Here is a 20,918-nt window from a genome sequence, read left to right on the forward strand (position 1 = left end):
CGTGTTAGTGTACCTCAGAGTGGACGTGCTAACAAAAGATGGCATCTTACCAGTGATATTGCAGGAGCCTTGGGAAAAGGACTCAGAACACTTCCAGCATGTGATAGGGATGGACAGGAGGAGAGACTTCATAGTTAATGTACAGGGGCTCTAAGTTTGTATTTGAATTTCCAGCAGTGGAAAGGTGCATGGCACAGGGTTTATCAAAATTTGCAGGACCACGTACAGTGCAGTTTGCTACACAAGCAAGCTTTGAAAAGAATAATGATGGCTGAAATAAATTTTTATTAAATAGAAATAATTTATAAACACATTTTAGATTGTTATATTGCTCTGTTATCAGTGTAATAAATCAATTTTGTTTAATAGCTACAGATATTACATGTTTAAAAAGGTACTTTCATGTACATGATGAAGAAATATTTTCTTAACATGTAAAACTGTCCATAATGTTCTGTTGCTTTCTGCTTTTATGAGGTAGAAATTGAGTAAATAATCTGAATATAGATCTGCATTTTAAATTTTTGTTAGTAAAATTGATATTTAAATTATGAAAATTTAAATTATTTCAGAACTTTAAGACATCTCAATTTCATATTTATCTTTTCTGCTGTATTCAAGGAAAAAATGAACAGTGTGAAAACCAAAGAACTGCTTTCCACTGTAAGCAATGAAAAGAGCTGCTTACTGCCATTTTCATGCAAATTTTCTTCTTGTTAAACTTCACACCTTTTCTCACAAAAGTGCCCAGTTTTGCTGCCCATGGTTCAATGCCCACAAACACAGGCCCTGACCCTATACCATGCTGTGGTTGTGAAGGTGGCACTAATTTGCCCTTCCCTCTTTGACACAGAATTTTTCAAATGTTTTTAAGACTTTCAAGACTTGGAGCAGCCAACTTCCATTACCATCCTCTCTATTTCTCCAGCAACTGATGTTTTGATCCTTGCTTTAAAATCTGCATCCCAAACCCACTCTCCTGGTGTGCCACAGCTGACCTCCACGGGGCCAGGGCTCACCCAGCAGCCCCAAACTTCCTCCTGCAGGGCCCCAGATCTGCTCAGCTTTGCTCTGCAAGGGCTCAGCCCAGGATTTGCTGTGCTACTGCCTTTATTTTGGTCAGGATGGTTTATTTTGGTCAGGAAATGATGCACGTAACAGCCTTAATGCTGGTTCAGTGGGATGATCCAGCAGTTTGGATAGAGGCTCTAGCTCTTCTTTGGTACATTTATTCATTTCTATAGCATAGTATTCCCTCTCATATTAATTTACATTTTCTATTATATCTCCAATGGGAACTCTCTAACCAGTCATTACTTTATCCATATGTTAAATGTTCATTTTTGCAGCTATTAGTATTCTATCTAGGCTATATATCTCTTAAATACTAATTTTGGACATTGCTCAGTTTTCCTGTCTTCCTCTGCAGAATGCCACCATTCTGAACTTAGTTCACTAGGCCTTGGATGGACCAAATACACACAAATCATTAGATCAACACCAATTTTCTGTTGCTGCTATTTTCATATTCATTTTTTCAACAGAACTTTTTTGAGCCCTTCTGAGCATTGCTTTAGCCCTCAATGTATGCCAGCTCACTACAGTGTTCTCAGAAAATAATCTCCCAGTTTGCAGCATGATTGGTTTTCATCCAAGTACTGAAATGCAACTTTTAGGTGAATTTTCCCACCATGTATGATAATGCTGATTGTTTCTCTGCCTTCAGGCCTCCAGAATCAACAAGTGTAAAAAGACAGATCACGCTCGTATCAGTCAGTGGCACAATTTATTGCTTCTTCAGTGGGATCAATTGTATCACCAGCACCTGAAGAAAAAAATGTAAAATACAGTAAGAATTTCCCTACTGGAATTGTAACATTTGGACACTTCTATTTTTAAGCCGAAGACCAGTTTTATTCCTGTCTTTTATCTTGTCTTTAATTTGGTGCTGGTGTAAACATCAGGCTTAATTTTCTTTCTACTTTTACAAATGCTTTAGATATGCCTTTTATATATGCTTTATATACGCACATACTTGCTTTAGATATTTTCCAAAATCATGGCTGTTGTAGCTGCTTTTACAAATGAAACTGCAGAATGCATGCAGATGGCCTCTATAGGATGAGAGCTAAGTTTTCTCTTTCTCCCCTTCTGGTCCAATAAACATTGATTTATAAAATGTGGAACAGATCCCACAGGACACCAGAATATTCAGTAGCCTGGTAAATATTCAGTGATCTAGGATATGCATTCAAATATTTGCTCCACATAATAGACGTAAAAAGAAGAAAATAAAAATTTACCTGTTGGTTTCCCTCTCATTTTTCTTATCAAGATGAGAAGATTGTGCTTGGGCTACCAAGGCACATCACCTGGGCAAAGCAAAGAAATCAGGTAAAGATAGCAATAACCCTTCAATAGGTGGTCTAATATGAATGCTCAAATATGCTCTGTAAAGAGGACTCAGTCTGATTTATTAAAAAGTAAACTGGGTTCTTTCCTGCATCAGCAAGTGGGATAAGATTAATGATTCCACTGTAAGGAACTGTACCAAAATTAATGGTTATAGTAGATATGCTAACATTTGTGTTTAGCAAATACTATGAGAAGTGAAATGTTGCTACTGAAATGTTGCTAAGCTGTATTTCACCTTTCTTTGATACACGTAAAGCACAAAAGTGTGTCACAAGAGAAAATCCAGTCCCTGACCAGGGGCTGCACATAAGACATTCTCTGTACGATTTACCTGGAATTCCATTTTCCATATGAGCAGATGTAGACTCCGTGTTTGACTTCAATTGGACACCTCTGTACCCCTGTCAACTGTTCTGTCTTGGTGAGGCTGTGTCAAATAAGCACAGTGAGGCTGTGATGTGTCCTTTGTCACACCAGCCCCTCATCACTCCTGCTCTAAGTCAAGCACCTGCTATGCTCCAGGGCTAAATCCATTCACCTGCATGGGAAGGGACTTTCCCTCCGTGGGGCACAAGTGAAGCTAAGAGAATTTGTAAGTTGTAGGGAAGCTTTTGTTTTTATTTATTTAGTCCACAGAAGTTGGTGCGAAGGAGAAAATTACTCTTGTTACAGAGAAGGCTGAGTGACACAGGGGCCAAGGTGCCTTCCTTGACCCTTGGACCTGGGCAGACCTTGGCCTCTGCTGCAGGCAGAGGTGATTTTCCAATAGGTGGGACTAGGGGCTGGGAGTGTGGTGTAGGGATCCCAGGAGTCACAGAATCTCAGAATCAAATAGGTTGGAAACCACCTTCGAGGTCATCGACTTCAACCTTTGAGTGAAGACCAGATTGTTTAGGAAAAGGCTGGACATGTCAACCACTCCAGGGGTGGTAACTCCACCACCACTCTGGGAAGCCCATTCCAATGTCTAATCACCCTTTCTGTGAAGGAATTCCTCCCAATGTCCAACACGAACCTCCCTGGCCCAGCTAAAGACTATGTCCTCATGCTGGTGTTATGTGTAGTAAACATCATTTGTGCCATTCCTTGTATGAAATATGTAATATTGGATACTTGTCAGATTATGCTCATTTGTATTAGAAGCCCCCCCAACTCTTGCAGGCGAAACCTGGTGTATGTTGAAACCTGATTTACAAGTAAAAGGATGTGGCCTGGCCAGGAGATGGGCCATGTCTGGAGGGATACCTGAGATGGATATCATGGAAATCCTCAGGAAAATACATGTGCACTTCATCAAGGTATTCAACAACTCTGGACACTGAATTTTTTTTCCTCATCACCAAGAAAGAAAATCTTATTAACCTATGGTCTCTGAATGGAAGAAAAGACTGATTGCTGAAATCTTGGCCTCGGGCTGAATTTTCCCTATAAAAACCTCTTGCGCCAGGATGGAGGTGTGTGAGCATAGGGGAAAACCTCTGCTGAGGTGACTCCTTGTGGCACACCTAGGGTTGATCCCCGGGCTCGGCACTGTTTTTTCCGTGGCTACCTAGATAGAATTTGACAGCTAATAAAACTATTTTTATTTTTAATTTGTCTGAATAAATTTCCATTTTTAACACTCGGTTACATGGGACCACATGGCTGCAGCCTCCTTTCGGGGAGTTCTAGAGACTGACAAGCCCATCTATGAGCTTCCTTTTCTCCAGGCTGACCATCCCAGCTCCTTCAGCTGCTCCTCACAGCACTTGCGCCCCAGACCCTGAACCATCCTCGGGACGCGCCAGCTCAGCCGCGCTGCCGGAATCCTCACCCGGCAGCTGCAGCCGCTGCCGTCAAGCCGCTCGGGGCAGCTCCCCGCGCCCCGGGAGCTCCGCGGCCGCCCGGCGCCGTCGCCCGGCAACAGCCGCGGCGGCCGGGCACAGCCCGGGCCCGGCGCAACCCGGAAGCAGAGGGGCGGAGGAGGCGGGCGGGGGGCGGTGGCGGGGCGGGACGGGGCTGTCCGCCCGCTCCTTCCCTCCCTCTCGCCCCGCGGGGGCTGCGAGCGCCGCGCCGAGCGCACGCCCGAGCCCCGGCCGCGCCGTGTCCCCGCACAACGCGCTCCCCGCAGATCCGCCGAGCCGGCGCCGCCGCGCTCGGGCTGCTCCCGGTGGGTGCGGGAGGAGGAGGCGGCGGCTGAGCGGCGGCTGCCGGAGCCAACGGGCGGCGCGGAGCGGGGCGGGCGCTGCGGGGGTGCCGGGGCAGAGCGAGGCGTGACCCGGCTGACGGGCACCGTGCGGCGGGCGCGGAGCCGGACCCGGCGGCAGCGGCGGCATCGCTCGGCTCTGGCTCTGGCTCTGGCTCTGGCACGGCGTCTCCTCCACCCCCTCGTGAGCCTGGGGAACCTGCAGCTCAAAGCCGCCGCCAGCCACGCCACCATGTACCCCGGCAACAAGCGGAAAAAGCTGTGGCGGGAGGAGAAAGGTATTCTCGCCCTCCGCGCCGGCCGGGCCCGCTGCTCTCGGCGGGAGGGAGCGAGGGGAGCGCCGGGGTGGTCCCGGTGCTCTCGGAGGGGTGTCGGGCAGCGCTTCCCGCTGAAGGGACGGGGTGGGGAAGGGGCAGCTCCGCGTTCCCCGCGCTTGTGCCGGGCTCTCCTGGCTCAAAGCCCGCACGGCAGCCCGGCCGTGCGGGAGCTCGGCGTGTTTCCCCCGCGCCTCGGCGTGCCCGCCGGCTGTGCAGCCCTGGGGCGGAGGGAAGCGATGAACAACCCCTCTCCGCAGGGCTTCCCGCCCCCAAGTCACCTTGCGGGAGGGTTTCAGGCCGGAAAGTTGGGCACATGCTCTCAAAACGTGCTTTTTCTCCTCTCTGTGCGTTTGTTTTCTGAGAGGAAGCGTGGTTTACTGGGCTCATTGGTGTAATCAGTTCGGATCCTAGTGCCGTTCAGGCGGGGTGAAATGTTTGGGGTATGGGAGTCTCAGAGCACCCCGACGTCCCACCTTTTGAACTGTTTATGCATTTTTATTTTTATCCTTTTATGCATTTAAGGACTCCGACCCGTGTATTCTCAGTTTATAAAGCCCCTAAGCCAAACTCCAGAGCATGAAAACTGTGGGCCAAGCATTTGATGCATTGTTATGTTTGTACTTTATATTGATCCCGAGGAGACCAATATAAAAATAAGAAAAAAAATTCAGAGTGGAAGTACAACATTTACATCTGTGAGGAGGAAAGCTTCTTGCCCGGTGTGTTCCAAATAATGTAGTAATAGATGAGGAGAGGAAGAAATACCTATCAGAGGGTCATATTTTAAGTTCTCTTTTTTTCTTCCATCACCCTTGTGACTCTAAGTATGTTTCAAGCTAAGAAGGCAGAAGACCAGTTCAAGGAAGAGGATTCAGGTGCACGTTTCTAAGGAAAAATTGTTAAAACAGAAATGAACTTATTTTTCTGTAGGGTAGGTGCTCCTGTCAAACTCCTCTCAAATGAAGTGAGTCTTTTTCTTTCAAACCATCTTTCAAACCATGTTTCTGTAGTAAAGGTGAGGCAACAAATTTCTACCTGACAGGTTTCTGTTTTCAATGAAGAAAGTTAAATTGTCTCGAACATTGTTTATGTGTGATCAGTTACAACCTACTTTTTCTTCAATGCTGTATGTTTCACCTTTGAAAAATGAAAGGGGCAGATGGGGAAAAGTTACTGGTAGGCTCTAGTGGATGTTATTATTACTCTCACTTGTCTCTTTCAGCTCTGTTAATGTCTCAGCTCTGTTATTGTCTATGTGAATTCACAGCTTGGCAGGTGAACTCGAGCCATTAGTAAGGAGGGCAGGGTGGAGGGGCTGGAAACTGGAGCTGCTGACACACTTTTGGTGTCTCAGCATGTTATGAGGATGGTGGTCTCCATCAGCGTGGTGATGTTGCTGAATGCATATCAGTGCTGCTGAAGCTTTTCCATCCAGGAGGCATTTTTGAGTGCTAGCTGGCCATAACTCCCTGTCTTTTTGCCCAGTGAGAACGAAGAGTATTTGCCAGTCTTCTGCTACAATAAGTTTTTCAGCACCATGGTGATGTTGGTCCCGAGTACTCTGAGTGAGGAGGGTAGAAAAAGCTTCTCTCTTCATTGCTGGCATTGCCCTTCAGTTTTTAGCTCTGTAAGACTGCTCTTATCAAGTACCTCGTTTAATAGAGAAGAAAACTACAGAAGCCAAACTTCCTTCCTTCTTACCCAGTCAGTACTTTGGAAATCAAATCTTGTCAGGTCTTTACCTTTTACAAGCCCCCCTGAACTCCTGCAAAGCTGGCTGTGCTCACTGGCTCTGTTCTTCCCATGAAGCCCTGAGTCCAGTTGCTCTCAGCCTTTTATATTCTGAAGCACTTCTTGAAATGAAAAAAGCACTGATTGCTAAATATTGAGTTCAAACCCACTGACAATACGCTCGCTTTTCTTAATTACTTTCTTGGTAATTAAAGGTTGGTCCACGTCCTCTCAGGGGAGATCTTCCATGAGGACAGCTGAAACGGAGTAGGAGCAGGAGTGGAGGTGATTTCAGAGCCTTGGACACAGGACTGGGCTGTCTGCAAACTTCCCAAATTTCTGCCACAGGCAGAAAACTGTGCTTGCAGTGAAGGCTGTTGGGAACATCCTCTGGGAGGTTTGTAAGACTCAGTTTCAGTTCTTGCTGCTGACTCACAAGAGGAAACTTTTGTAAAACCTTCCTACAGAGAAGAACTTGTGTTTTGAAGGCACTCTTATGCAAAAGGCACCTAGGCTAGCTGTTTGTCAGTCCCTCAAAACTGACATGCTCTCTCAGGTCTGCCCACCTGTAGGACTTCCAGTGTGCATTTCACATCCTTGGAGTTTCGTATGCCTGGAGTTGGGCAACGGAGGTGGGTACACAGCTGCTGTGCAGAATGGTGATCCTCATTAGTCAGTTCTAATGGCAGGTGTAAATATCCCACTGAGATACCAGGCTGAATAAGGAGAGAGAAATGTTTTTGTCAACTGCAGAAATTGGTAATACTTTGTAAAAAATACCAAAATAAACTTATTTTGTTAAGGAAAGCTGTGCTCAAAACTTGCTTTATTAGACTGTGCTGACTGCAGCCTACATAATTAGGAAACTCTGTTTTGAAAAAAACACAGAAAAACCTCAAACCAGACCCCAGTGATTTTCTTTCTTGGTTTAAGATTTGATCTGAGAAGCAGTTTCCGTGTTCATCCTTTGCTGCTTCAACTTGAGATGAAAATGTTCTTTTTGTCTGGGTAGTCCTTTATGTAAAATGTAAATAACACAGGTCTAGCCTTTCCCCACACCCCTAAAAGTTCTTCAGTCATTGAAAAGCATTTATTACTGATTAACACGTCAAGAAAAACTAATGTGGTTAAAGTAGCACAGTGTTACCGTAAAAACAGACGGAGAAATTTGAGTATTGGTGTCCTGATGTTCTCTACTGGTCTTTTTCTTTCCCCCTCTTCTTTTGGGAGGGGAAAAAGCTCTTCATCTTGTGCTGAGCTAATACTAAGCATTGATGAGGTAGGGAGGGAAAAGAGTATGTGACTGCAGAAATGAGCTAAAGTGCTGGGGTTGCTTGCAGTTTTGGGTCATTGTGATGGCTTTTTTTTTTTTTTTTACTGTAAAAGTCCATTTATAGCAGGGTCAGAAGAAGAGTGAAGTTGGCAGTTGCTGTCATACTTGTGTGGTGTTTGAGGCTTTACTTTTCACGAAACATCTGAAAAAAGAGGTGGTGGCATCTCAGAAAACAAAAACAACCGTCCATATGTATTTTGGTGTGGTAACTAGGTGTGTCCTGTTAATATTCCCATGAAAATCTCTAAAGCTAAACTTGCCTTTTTTACCACCCCAGACACCTAGCAATTGAAAAACATTTGCTGTAGCTCTGATCTCTTTTCTTACGTAGTAGCATTTTGTTAATTTCCCACCAGGCTCCCTTTACTTGAACTTTTGTGGTTTTTTTTTTTTAGTTCTGGTTTACAAATGCAAAACCTGCAGAACAGACTTTCATACCTGAAAACTCCCTATAAAACAACAATTCCCTACTAAAATTGCTGTTCTCTGACACAGGAATTAAAGTGGCAGGAAGAAGCAGCACATAGTGATGTGGGTAGGAAGCCTCTCCCCCCAGAGTGTGGGGAAGAGGTGTTGACTTTGCAGAACTGGGATGGCCAGAAATAGGTGTGTGCACTTGTAGAGATGCACCGTGGTTAGCTCCTGTTGTAACTCACTGCATCACTCGTGCTTGGTCCCCTCAAGTGGCATTTCATTGATCAAGGGCAGTGCACTGGTCACTGTGTCACTCGTATGCAACAATGTATGAAAGCTTGCCAAACTTTTCTTATTTCTCTTTCCCCTAAACAGAGCGTTTGCTGAAGATGACCTTGGAAGAAAGACGCAAAGAGTACTTGGGGGATTATGTTGCATTAAAAACTATTCCAACGTGGATGGAAGACTTAAAAAGTAAGAGTGAAAGTGATGGTAAGTGAAGTGGGGGAGTCTTTGAAATATAGACCACTCTGTTTTCTCAATCTGAAGTTACTTCAAGGAAGGCCAAAACTTAGAACCCATGTTGTTTTGAACAGTGATAGTCTAAAATTGGGACGGGGACAAAAGAAACTCGACAAGATTTCTTAAATTTCTGGACACCTCACTGGTGTCCCAGAACTCTCTTGGTATTCCCAGATGGAGTCACTAACCCTTAAGTGTGTGAAATAGATCTTCTCTGCAGGAATCTTGCTTTCTAGATACTCCAGCAATCAGCTATGCCTAAAATTACTGAGCATGATGATATGGGGGAACCTGGGCAAAACGATGCTGCAGGTGACCCAAAAGCAGAGGCTAAGTGTGCGAGCTGTGTTATTTCCTAAGAATCCAGAAACTGGAGAAGATGGGGCCTCCCTTACCTACATGTCCTGCCTGCTTTCTTGGGCTGAGGAACTGATGTTCCTCTGGCCAGGATTAACTCCAGTTTCCTTAGTGTGTGCACCCTTATCATGGTTGTGATCACCAGCAGAGTTATCTAGATACTTGCAGTGAGAACTAACCAAAAATGTGAATCCTATTTGCTTACAGACTTTTCTACTCTGCAAGTAATTCTGTTACAATGACTTGTTTTCTGTCTAGTTCCCTTTCATTAATGCAAGGGTACAGAGGAATGGGGATGACTTCTGAGCTAGTTTCTTTCTCCTCTTCTTTTTTTTTTTTTTTTTTTTCTGTATACTGCTATCCTTCTTGGCTGAAGCCCGTGTTTTTTTTAAGAAGTATCTAACTATGAGATCTGAAGTGCTTCCTACCTCTGCAGATATAGGACTAATTTTCTGACCCTTTTGTTATTATTAAAGGGAAATACTGGTCTGGGTGAAGAGGTGCGTAGAGTAACCTCAGGCTGCAGGTGAACATAGTCTTTATGGTGATAGTCCAGGTGAAATGAGGCATGGAGCTGATCAGCTGTTTTTAAACTGGAAGGCTGTAACACTTATTTTAGCACAATCTGAAGGAGCTCGCAGATTTTCAGATGTCCTTGTCAAAAGCAGCTATTACTATTGTCTATCCTAAAAGCGTCTGGAATAATTTCCAAAGTGAAAATATGTCAAGAGATTGCTGAGCTCTTCAGCCCTGCTGAGTAGCTGTATTACATCAGTACCCATAGATCTTTCTCCCATTTGAGTAGGTCATTTATATCTTGCAACATCAGGAAGCCTGTCCATCTAGACAACAAAGGCTGCATAAAAATAAAAAAGAATGCCTGACTTCTTGCAAGGTGATCTTGGAGGCCTGTGGTATGTGGGAATATACAGTATGTCATGTGGTTTAACTGGGAGACTCTTTAGCTATCCCTCCTAGCCCAAAATAGGTTTTTTTTTCCCAGCTACTCTCAGATTCTCTGTAAAGCACTGAAATTCACAGATGTTGCATTACTTGGGCTGCTGTAAGTGACAAGGTGTGGATTTATGTTGTGACTGCTGTAACACTTGACAGGAGCAAAATATCAGTGTCTAATATGTGGGTATTGAATCATGGCAGTGGTGAATTTATTTCCTTGTAGCTGCTCTTGAATTCTTTTTGTTAGTACCCAGTACACTGTAAAAAATGCTGGAAGGCAAAAGTTGTGCTGGAACACAACGCCTCTCTGCTGCATGAAGGTTTTGTTACACTATACATTCAGGAGAAAATATCCATAGTGACTCTTTTTCTTTGATGTATTTGTTGTAAGTAAGCCATGTGTAATAGTGAACTTCTGGAAGGTTGGGCTGCTGAAATGCTTCCGTGTTCCAACTGATTAGGAGAATTAAAAGAAGTATGTGTATTAATGTGATTCTTTGTTTCAAACTTTATTTCTCTTAAATGTTGACCCCATTCTGAAGGTATCAAGTGTGTCTAAAAGCTGTCTTTTTGAGCTTAATTACAGAAAAACTAGAATTTAAATCTTACTGCTGATGAGAACTTTTGTGCTGTTTGATGGGACATACAGAAGGCAACAGGTACAGCCTGAGTGAGATTCTGGAGAGAACAAGTGAAGCCCCAGGTGTGAGGGAATTTGGTGAGAGAACAAGTGAAGCCCCAGGTGTGATGGAATTCGGTGAGAGAACAAGTGAAGCCCCAGGTGTGAGGGAATTTGGTGAGAGAACAAGTGAAGCCCCAGGTGTGAGGGAATTTGGTGAGAGAACAAGTGAAGCCCCAGGTGTGAGGGAATTTGGTGAGAGAACAAGTGAAGCCCCAGGTGTGAGGGAATTTGGTGAGAGAACAAGTGAAGCCCCAGGTGTGATGGAAATGGTGATGATCTGACGACGCCGTGTTCAAGTTTTGGTATTTCCTTCAAGTGCAAGGTGGCTGCTTGCACTGACAAACAGAAGGGATCTGAAGGGGAGAGGTGGTGAAAATAAAATCTTCTGTGTATTTGTCAAGCCAAAACATCACCTGATGGGGAATTTGGAAAAAATTCTTTACAATTCACTCCCGAAAGTGAGTTGGGTGTTGAATTTTACGACAGTAAAAAAAATGACAGATTGATTGGTAAAGCATAGAGTGGCTGTTCAGGAAGAGTGATGAGGAGAAATCAAGAAAACAACCAAGAACAAATCAAGTGAAGCAGGCACAATCAATCAGCTGCTGGAGTAAGAAGCTGTAGAGAAGAGCAGAGCATCTGAGCTGGCAGCCATTCACAAACACACTCAGTACTCAGCTGGAGATTATGGGTGTTCAATACTGTACAAGTTTTTGTACTGGCTATTAGGAAAAATTGAGTGGACAATGTAAAACTTTCACAGTGCCCATTTCTAAATGTGAATGACTCACTGCAAGGTGTTGGGGAGTTCCAGTTAGGCATACATTTTTGTTACATCGAAGTCTAATGGCAGATTATTAAAAAGTCTGCATGTGGAATTATGCAAACTGAAATGACCTAAGAGGTTAATATTGGGAAGGAATCAATCTCACTGCTGGGATACTTCTTTATTGGCAAATTGGAAGATCATACTTTAGTTTGTGGAAGAAAGTTTTTCCCTACCCCTCTTCTACCCTTTGATAGAAGTTGTGTTCAGAACTAAATTCTGAAGAAAACCAGCAAAGCTTGGAAGAAGTTCAGTGTTTTGGTGAGGATGGAAGTCTTTGTAACAGAGCAACATGAGGGATGCACATCTGTGTAAAGGCTCCTGAGGAGTAAAGATACTGAATGGCAGCTGGCAAGGGCTTTCTCTCTTTGCTGGCAGCAAAGCTATTTAAAATATTTGGAAGTTCAAAGAGGCAGTATCTTTTAAAATGCTCTGCTGTGAGTAAAAAAAAAAACAAAACCAAAAAAAACCCAAAAAACTACATTTTTTGTGGGTCTCCTCATATGGACATGACTAGCCATAAGAAATTAGGTTGGTGTATGTTGGCATGGAATTTTGTCAATGTTTGTGTTAAGTCTTTGTTTTGGGAAGAGGGTGGCAAAAAGTGGAATGCAGAGACTAAGGTTTGTGCCCACTTTTCTGCACTAAGGGAAGCAATCTGATGTGGGTATAGTAATTTCCAGAAGGGCTATGCTGTCAACACCCCTGATTTTTGGTGTGCTGCTTGCCAGGCTGCACAAGTGGATCTCAGAGATCAAGTGTTTCAGCAGTGGAAGGAAAAGGGACAATTAGTGACAAATGGCTCTCCTTAATGTCAAGAGGGGATGGTAGGAAGGCAAAACTTTTTTCTTGAAGTAGTCCAGTAAATATAAACTTTTTCTGCTTTAAGTATTTATTAAGGAAATGAGGAGTTGTCCACTTTGGAAACAAAGAATGAGCTTGCTGTAGAGGGCTGGATAGTGTGAATATCCTGTAATGTATCATTCTCTCCACTTTTTATCCTTCAGATAGACCAAAAGTACATACATCTCATCTGTTTCCTCATGTACTTTGAAACAGAGTGTCCTCCTGACAACATGTGAATAATGAACTTGTTTTATGAAGTTCTGGAATTTATATCCCTTTGTTTCAATGCTATTTATTACATGCCACTTTCTTAGACACTCATCTTGTACAGCAACAGGCGCAAATGTTGCTCTGTGAATTAAATGCCACCATGTAGACAACTAGAGTGTATTTTGAAGTTAAATACATATATTAGCTTTTTGTTGGGTACACACTAATTCCCAAAGATATCTTTATTCTGCAGTGGTGAATTTGAGAGATGACTTCTGAAAACTTTTCTGGAAAGTTTTTTTAAAAATTAGGGTCTTGGTAATTTTGTTGTCATTGAGTTTTGTGTTGTAAACTGGTAAAAAAACATTTTGTTGTATTAACTGGATAATTCAGAAAATGGAATAATTGATATTGTTTAACTACAGGCAGCTGATAGTCCTGCTGACTCTCACAGCTCCTGGAATTCAGTGGTGTGACAGTGATGCCAAGAAAACAGCAAATTTAGGTGGTGGTTTAAAGATCTTTACTAGTGGTAAGAACTGCTTTTCATAGGATGAAGTTAAAATGGAAGGACGTGATAACTAAGTTTATTTTTATTTAAGGTTAAACGACACAAAAGGTCTGCAGTCCTTTTAAACAAGTCTTGAAATATGTTTAGATGTTTTGGCAGTCTCTGAATCTTTTTAATCTGCTATTTTTAAAGAAAATTATATGGCTTAAACTATTCAAATTGATCTGAGGGTTTTACATATAATCATAAGGTTTGGATTTAATAAAACCATTGTTGTACTATCAATGTGTAGCTTTCTAAATATTCACAGTGGGTTGACACAAGATTACAGAGACAAAGCATGTAGATGAGCCAGTCCAAATGCTGCATGGTGAAAAGAAAATGTGCAGTAAGACTGAGCTCTGACTAGCATTTCTTGAGATGGGTAACTAGCACAAGTAACTCTCCAGTATCTCCATGCAACCTTGCTTGATATGAATATCTGTCCTGCAGGAACCAGGAGCCAAAGTGATTATTATTAGACTTTGGAAAGTGACACCACTACTAAGCTGCAGTGAAATTCAGCCAGATAGCTACAATTAAGAAATGGCATCTCTCTAAACCATTCAATATTATCAGTGATTTATACAGAAAAGGAAATTATGTTCAACTACAACATTGAGATTGTTAGAACAGTTTGACAATCACAAGATCTGTCGGTAAGAGCTGTGTGAAACCTGTGTGTTTCAAGATCATTCCCCCACCAAAGATCCAAGTCCATCAGCTTTCATTGTGATTTTTTTTTTCTTACAATGACTGTAGCAACTGTCTTTATAACAGATTCTTAGCTGAGTGGAAAGGATGAAAATAAATTGAGACAGCTTAGTGTAATTTTTGCTATCTTGCAAAAAAAAAAAAAAAAAAAAAGCTTTTGCTACTGAAACTCTTGCTTTGGGGAAGTTCAGAGTGCAGCAGTTTTTCTGCTGAGTACACACAGAAAACAGCAATAACTTGTGTGCCACTGTTCAGGGTCTCCTCTATTACCTGTGGCCCTGAATGTGAATTCCAGCTTCACCTAAACTCATGCTGTATTTGGTTTTGTCCTTACTTTTCATGTATTGGCATATCACTGTTACTCATGCTAAACATCTTATCACAAGGTCTCTTCAAGACTGGTGTGTTTAAGGTTAGAAAGCCATGTCTCCTAGATGCACATGGAGAGCACTGCTTGTTAATTGCTATGTATAATAGCTGGGGAAGCACCATGAAAATATTAACAATTGTGGTTTCTGTGAATTGTGTGAGGATAGTGGTAATTAAGTGTTTTGAATACTTGTGTAATTAACATGCTTTTTGTGGACAGGGCTGAAAACGTGTTTGCTCATTTCTACTCTGTCCATGTTATATGCATATTAAGGAAGCAGCAAAGGAATTAGAGGTGTAAGAAGGGCAAGCCATGTTTGCAGCTTCTTAGTCTGTGCTGAAGGTGTCCAGGAGTCTGTGTGCCCATGGCACAATGTGGAGTAACTTTAAGGCTGAGTTGGTATTTGGCAGTGGCAGATATCCAAGGCTGCCAGGGCAGGAGGGTGTAACCTGAGTCCCGTGTGCTCTGCTTTCCTCGAGCTCTTGGCTGCCCTTTCAGGATGTGTCCTGAACAGACACAAAGCTGCAGAGTGGTACAGATCTGACCATATGATCTGGTGACCCCACACACCCTTCTGGCTCTCCCAATACCTACTTTGCCTATTGATTTCCAAAGATAGACTTGCACAGTACAGAGGTGAGAATAACCCTTTGTCGTGGTTTAACGTAGTTTGGTTTTTAGTTAAGGAAAAAAAAAATGATCCATGAGCTATGGAAGTGATTCCCTGTAAGGACCTTGGCAGGTTCCTTCAGACATGACAGAACCAATTAACTGGCTAATTTTAAATATTGACGCCCTGTTAAATCACTTAAGAAAGTCAAATCCTCAATGGGTGGAGAATGAGGAGGTGCCTTAGTCTTGGACTGGGATTCTCCTGTAAGGTTATGGTAAAGATAAAATTGATACACCAGAGTTTTTTTCATTGAATGCTTTGGGGGGATGTAGCATTCTAGCCATCACCGTGAGCAGAAGCACCAGTGTTGAAGCAAGCAGATATTGAAGTAGCTGTGATCTAATGAGGAGCTTGAAGAGAGAGAGAGAGATGAGAAACCTTGCCCCAGGGATAGAATAAGAAAACCTCAGTTCCTGGAGATAAAAGAAGAGAACTTCTATTTCTATACTAGAACAGCTTATCTTTAAATTGCACCCCAATAAGCTGAGATGACCCATGGTGGTAGTTATGGGAAGACTACCAGACCATGGGAGGGTCTTCACAATTGCAGATTTCTGGGAAGCTGCTATTTGTGAAAATTGAAACCACGAGAAAGCTGTTTCTTGTGGGAAAGTCTCCATGGCATGGCAGGAGAGACTCTTAAGTTCCTCTAAGTGAACTTAAGTAAGATTATTTTTTAAGTGGTAAACTGACTGAAAATAACAAATTTGTCTATGTTGTCAGTATGAAAAAAAAAGTTAAAGGGAGGAGAAGTGGTCTGAATGTTTATTCTGATTTCTTACTATTTCTTTTCTTTTGGTTCTGTTAATGAAATTTTCTTTATTCCCTTTAAAGTTTTGAGCCTTCTTTGCTCTCTTCCTAATCCTTACCTTGCAGCGGAAAATGAGTAAATAATTCCAGTGGATGCACTGGTGTTTGGCTAGTGCTAGAGTTACTACATGAATTGGTGCATTGGCTGGGAAACTCAGATTGGCAAACCTAAACCACTACACTCTTGAGGTGCACGTTTACTTGAGCATAAACTAAGCAATAATCTGTGTGTGTGTGTGTTCATTGGTTCCTGGAGGTGAATCATCTCTAGTTAGTGATAACCCTGATGTAAGTAGATAAATCAGTGTGTTTAGTGTAAGGGGTAGAGGGAAACGACAGTAAACAAAAAGCATGAAGATGTATTCAGCTGACCTTGTAATTCTCTGGTGAGTTTCATGTGAATAACCTTTATTGAATGGGTTAGCTGCCAGCGAGATGATGCTTGTTTTACAGTTTGCATTAAAGTGTCTTTGGGAAAAACAAAAAAGTTTCTTGCTTTCAGCAAGTATGAGATGATGATTATTAAAAAGTTCAGGTCTGTTTACATAGATTAAGAACACAAAATCCAGTGTAGCTAATCCTCTCTCTAAGAAAGTAAGTCACTTGTCTTTGATGTAATTAACATGATGACTTCTCTTTAAGCTGCTGCTCTGTGCCTTTTTAATAAGGTAGCTTCCATACAGCATTAAGCTTATACAAGTCCTGGATAGAGTTATTATGTTGTGGCTCTTCTGCATGCAGCTGAGAAAGCTCTCTTATCTGCAGTGTCAGACAGCTCCTTCAGGGGCAAAAGTTAACCATAGGAAAGCATGCTGCCCTCAACAATAAATTGATAAATTGGTGTCCTTATTGAGGCTCAGCAAGCTCTTGATGGGTTTTAGAGAGGGATAGCAGGTGGAGATGCAAAGGGAAGTTAGGTACATCTTTGCCATAAAGAATAGTTGTAATGTTTGATTACTGGTAACATGAATCTTGAGCACATTCATAAGTTTCAAACTTCCGTCCTGTGTAATATGAGAAACAATCCTTTTTCTTTTTTTTTTTTTGTAGCTACTGAATGTCACTGCACTGAAGTTTTGTAGAGAGGTCCCTAAGGAAGTACTTAGTAAAGTTGGGAAGTCAAGATGATGCAGTGTGCTGTCAGCTGGCAGGCTCGTTCAGGGTGTGAGGGAGGATGACTTTAGCAGCAGTGATGCTTTAAGTTGGGATGTGCTGTTCCTCAGACACTGCTGAGAAAAATTGCAGGTTCCAGCTTGGAATATTTTGGTGGCTGACTTGAGTAAGATAATTTAACATATGCAGGGTAAAAGTCACAGGTTATATATTTTGGCTTCTGTCTTTTCTTCGATTATTATTTTTTTCCATTCTTCTTTTTTATATATAAAAGGTGAGCTTCTTTTGAGTGTGGGGGATTTCAGAATCAAACCCCCAAATTAATCTATATGACACAGGGTAGGCCACCCAACTCTGTGTGTGAGAGGCTTGCAACAAGTTTGAAAATTAACCTCGCACTCAAAGGAAGTAATGATAACTGCTTTAACTCCCTTGATGGTGTTGGGGAATCACTCGTGCAGTTTGGGCTCACCAAGCTCTCTGTTTGTATAATGTTAACTAACTTTCATGTGTAGCTATATTTGCTTCATGCACAGTTGAACACTTGATCACACAGGTGTTAAAAACCCAGTCACTGGAAATAACATAAGCCTGGTTTCCCTTTTTTGATTCAGTATTCCCTTTTTTATTCAGATTCCCTTTTTTGATTCATTTCTATGTGCTCAACATGAAAAAATGTCTCTTAAGTCAGCAAGGGTCTGAATAATTGTAGTGTAGAATCATAGGATTGTTAAGGTTGCAGAAGACCTCTATGTTGATTTAGTCCTGCCATTAAATGATAGTAGTTCTCTGTGAAGTGATAAGTGGTTTTCTCCATGTGAGGACATCTAGCCGATGTATATTTGTAAAACAAGTTGAGAGAAAATTTCTCAGCCCTGTAGGAAGTGCTGCTTATTTTTTTAATGCCCAGAAAATGCTCTTCTCTGCTGGAGAGAAGGCTTAACAATACAATAGAAAGATGTTAAATTTGGATTTTGCACACCTTTAAAAACCATTGAAATGATATTGAAAAGTATTTTCTATTCCAATGTACAGTGTGAGGGAGAAGCATAATGTTTGTGCACAGAGATTGTCCTGAGACTTGTAGGCATGTTGACTTGGCATGTTTGCAGAAATGTGTCACAAGGGCCTTCACCAACATTGTCAGTTGTTTTTTTTCAGGATGGGGTGTTATAGAATGCACATGTTGGAAAATGAAGCTTCTCAGCCGTGTGCTGATGTAGCCAATGCATTTATTTCTGAGAGTGGAAGTAGTTCTCTGCAAGCACCTTTGCACTAATAGTATCCCTAGGAGCTGGTAATCAAATGTTGTGCTGGAAGACTTCTCTAGGGTTTACCCAAAGGCTCCTGTCCAAAAGATACAGTCTTTTGCACTCTAAGACAGAGTAGGTATGAAGAAAGTGTAAGATATGAAGAAACTGGTTGCACCTCTGTCTTTCTTTAAATAATTTCCCTGTGTTATCTTGCCCTTTGCTCTTTCACAAAGGCTTGTTCATGCAATTATGGGCTTTTATGATGGTCTTCTTGATACGGCTGATTAGACTGTAAAGGTGCTCCAAGTTCTGTGTTTTCTATTTGCTGCACAGGTATGACTTGTAGATGAAGTTCAGCCTGTGCTGGATTTATTCCCATGTGCTCAATGCAACCTTTTCTGTGTAAGGTACTCTACTGCACACCTACCAGTGTATTATGTGTTGTAGTGTTGTTCTTTGGTGGGATTTCCTAATGAATCGACATCCACTGAAAGCAAACCCCAGACTTCATGTAGCTGTCACTGAGAGTATGGGTCAGTCATATTTAAAGAAAAAATAGAGTTCCTTTCTGTTTTTTCCCATATTTCTGCATTCTCACCAGTGTTCTTAGAGGGGAAGGATTGTAAATGTACTGCAAATAACTAAATCCAGGAGAATAGGTGATGTACACAGACATTCTTATATTGACTTAAAGGCTCTGAGATCTGGTGTGTCTTTCATTTCTAGGTAGGTATGTAAAAGAAGATAGAGCTAGATTTTTCTGCTAACTGCTAGTGGAAGGTCTGGGACCCTGGCAGGGGTCAGGAACCCCCTGTACAGAGCCCCGAGAGACACTATCTGTGATCTCTGTCCATGGAAAAGAGTTTTCAATCTTACAGGATGAATTACAAGCTCTGAGTGTTTGATATAAGTAATAATTAAGTGTGGCATGGGTGCAAAAGTAAAATTTTAGGATTCTAGATTAGGGGTCCAAAGGGGACAAGATGGAGGAAATTGGGTGTGCCTTGTCCTTTTTCTCCCTCTTCATGCCCTCCATGTTTCACTGTGGTGTTGGCATTTTTCTGTTGGTTCAGGCTGAGGACACACTGTCCAACGTAGGTGACAGATATTGGCACATTATTGTAAATCCAGTCCAGGGAGTTTCTGGTATTTAATGTTTGTAACATCCCACTGAGGGCAGAGCCCCACACGCTGCCCTGCAGGACAGAGCTGGGCAGGGCAGCAGAACATGTTAGAGATAAGCAAGAATAAACAACCTGGAAACCAGCACAGACCAATTATGGCTTCTGCTTTGGCAGCGGGGCTGACAGACAGACTTTCTGCAATCTCAGAATCATCAATGCCTCAGATTCTGACACCCTTCCTGTCGCCAGCTGGGGGCTATATACAAGTCACGAAGGAGGATGGGACTGTTGTGGTATGCGTCTCAAGCTGTTTATTTTTTAGCATCAGTCTTATTACATGGTTATGACAATGGGAAGAGGCCAACAGCTCACATTGAGGCAACAGATCAAGAACTTAATGTTACAACTTACTTTAAAAGCTTTTTGACCAATCACACGAAGCAAAAGCATATTGACTGTAGTTCTATCCAATCATTATAAGCACACGTACCCTTAGTTAAAACAATGCTTGCTTATTTAGAATACAATACTTGCTTGTAAGCCTCAAGATACAATGCACAGAGCTCCATTATTAAGCTTAGACCTTCCTAATATCTCACCAGATATACTTTTCTGCAACTTAGGGAGTTATTCTACCCAAGTGTTAATATACAGACTATTGTTCTATTTGTCCTTTCTTTCTACTTGTATAATTTTTCTGCTGACAAATCTTATAGCTACTGCTTAGCTCTAATCACCATCCTGCTGTCCCTGAGGCCTGCCTTTTGCAACGTGCCCAAAACCCTCTGATTTTAAGGAATCCCACACCTTCCCTCTGAATTATTATAAATTTGAAAGTAAGGAGCTTTCAGGGAAAGAAGTGGGAAGGACAGATCTTTAGCAGTATGCAGAGGGATCACGAGGCAAGGCCAGCACTGCCGGCGCTTTCCCCTTGGGCGCAGTTCCGGGCACGGCCAGCAGGGGCGCTGCTGGCTCCTGGCTGGGCAGGCCGGGGGTGCTGATTCCCCGTGCAAGCTGGAACAGTAGGGATGAACGAAATCATGGAACGGGAAAGGAGATGTGTCAGGAACTCCGCAGCCGGGGTGTCCCAGCGGGCAGGGGCTGTGTGGCTCCAGCGGCAAAAACCCCAGAGCGGGGCTGGGCCGTGGCTGCCTGGCTCCGAACACGGCCAGCAGAGGCTCCCTTGGAGGCTGCAGGGGCTCAGAGATCCCAGGATTTCCCCTGAGGCACCCAGGGAGGTGGTGAAGGGTCCTTGGTTCAGTGAGGTCAGCTGTGTAATGGCCACTCTTGCAGAGCAGAACTCCCCTCACGGTAGGAGAAGGCAGAAAACAGAACCCTGCACTGGTAGCAAATTTTTCCCACAGTGACTGCAGCCTGTTCCACTTCCAAATGCCAAGAGCACAGGAGAAAGCCAGGAGCTGCCCCCCAGCCCAAATCTTGTGATACCTCTGCCTTTCCCACAGGAGCTCCCAAGTCAAGAGAGAGAGCAGCCAGCTGCACCCCTCCCCTGAGCTTG

At 42.8% G+C, this 20,918-nt stretch overlaps 1 protein-coding gene and 1 long non-coding RNA gene across 7 annotated transcripts in view; one reads left to right on the forward strand and one right to left on the reverse strand.

Moving 5' to 3' along the window:
• Nucleotides 1-1,769: 1,769 nt before the first annotated feature.
• Nucleotides 1,770-3,466, reverse strand: LOC110469269 (uncharacterized). Its single transcript, XR_002465220.3, has 3 exons — nucleotides 2,747-3,466; nucleotides 2,304-2,372; nucleotides 1,770-1,825 (listed from the first exon to the last, which is right to left on the reverse strand). It is a non-coding gene; the product is annotated as an uncharacterized LOC110469269 (long non-coding RNA).
• A 1,090-nt stretch (nucleotides 3,467-4,556) lies between these two features.
• The window catches only part of MACROD2 (mono-ADP ribosylhydrolase 2), an 845,784-nt gene continuing 829,422 nt past the window's right edge, over nucleotides 4,557-20,918 (forward strand). Inside the window, exons 1-2 of one of the 6 annotated variants that reach the window (XM_085577219.1) lie at nucleotides 4,557-4,878; nucleotides 8,771-8,869. In XM_085577219.1, the coding sequence (XP_085433345.1) occupies nucleotides 4,833-4,878; nucleotides 8,771-8,869 (145 nt within the window). In that variant the 5' untranslated portion in view covers nucleotides 4,557-4,832. Of the gene's footprint in view, nucleotides 4,879-8,770; nucleotides 8,888-20,918 lie in introns of all 6 variants that reach the window. The other 5 variants (XM_077781852.2, XM_021527839.4, XM_021527840.4 and 2 more) reach the window with 5 other exon arrangements.

The sequence above is a fragment of the Lonchura striata genome, chromosome 3 (assembly GCF_050655825.1).
Source record: "Lonchura striata isolate lonStrDom1 chromosome 3, ASM5065582v1, whole genome shotgun sequence".
Lineage (NCBI taxonomy): Eukaryota > Metazoa > Chordata > Aves > Passeriformes > Estrildidae > Lonchura > Lonchura striata.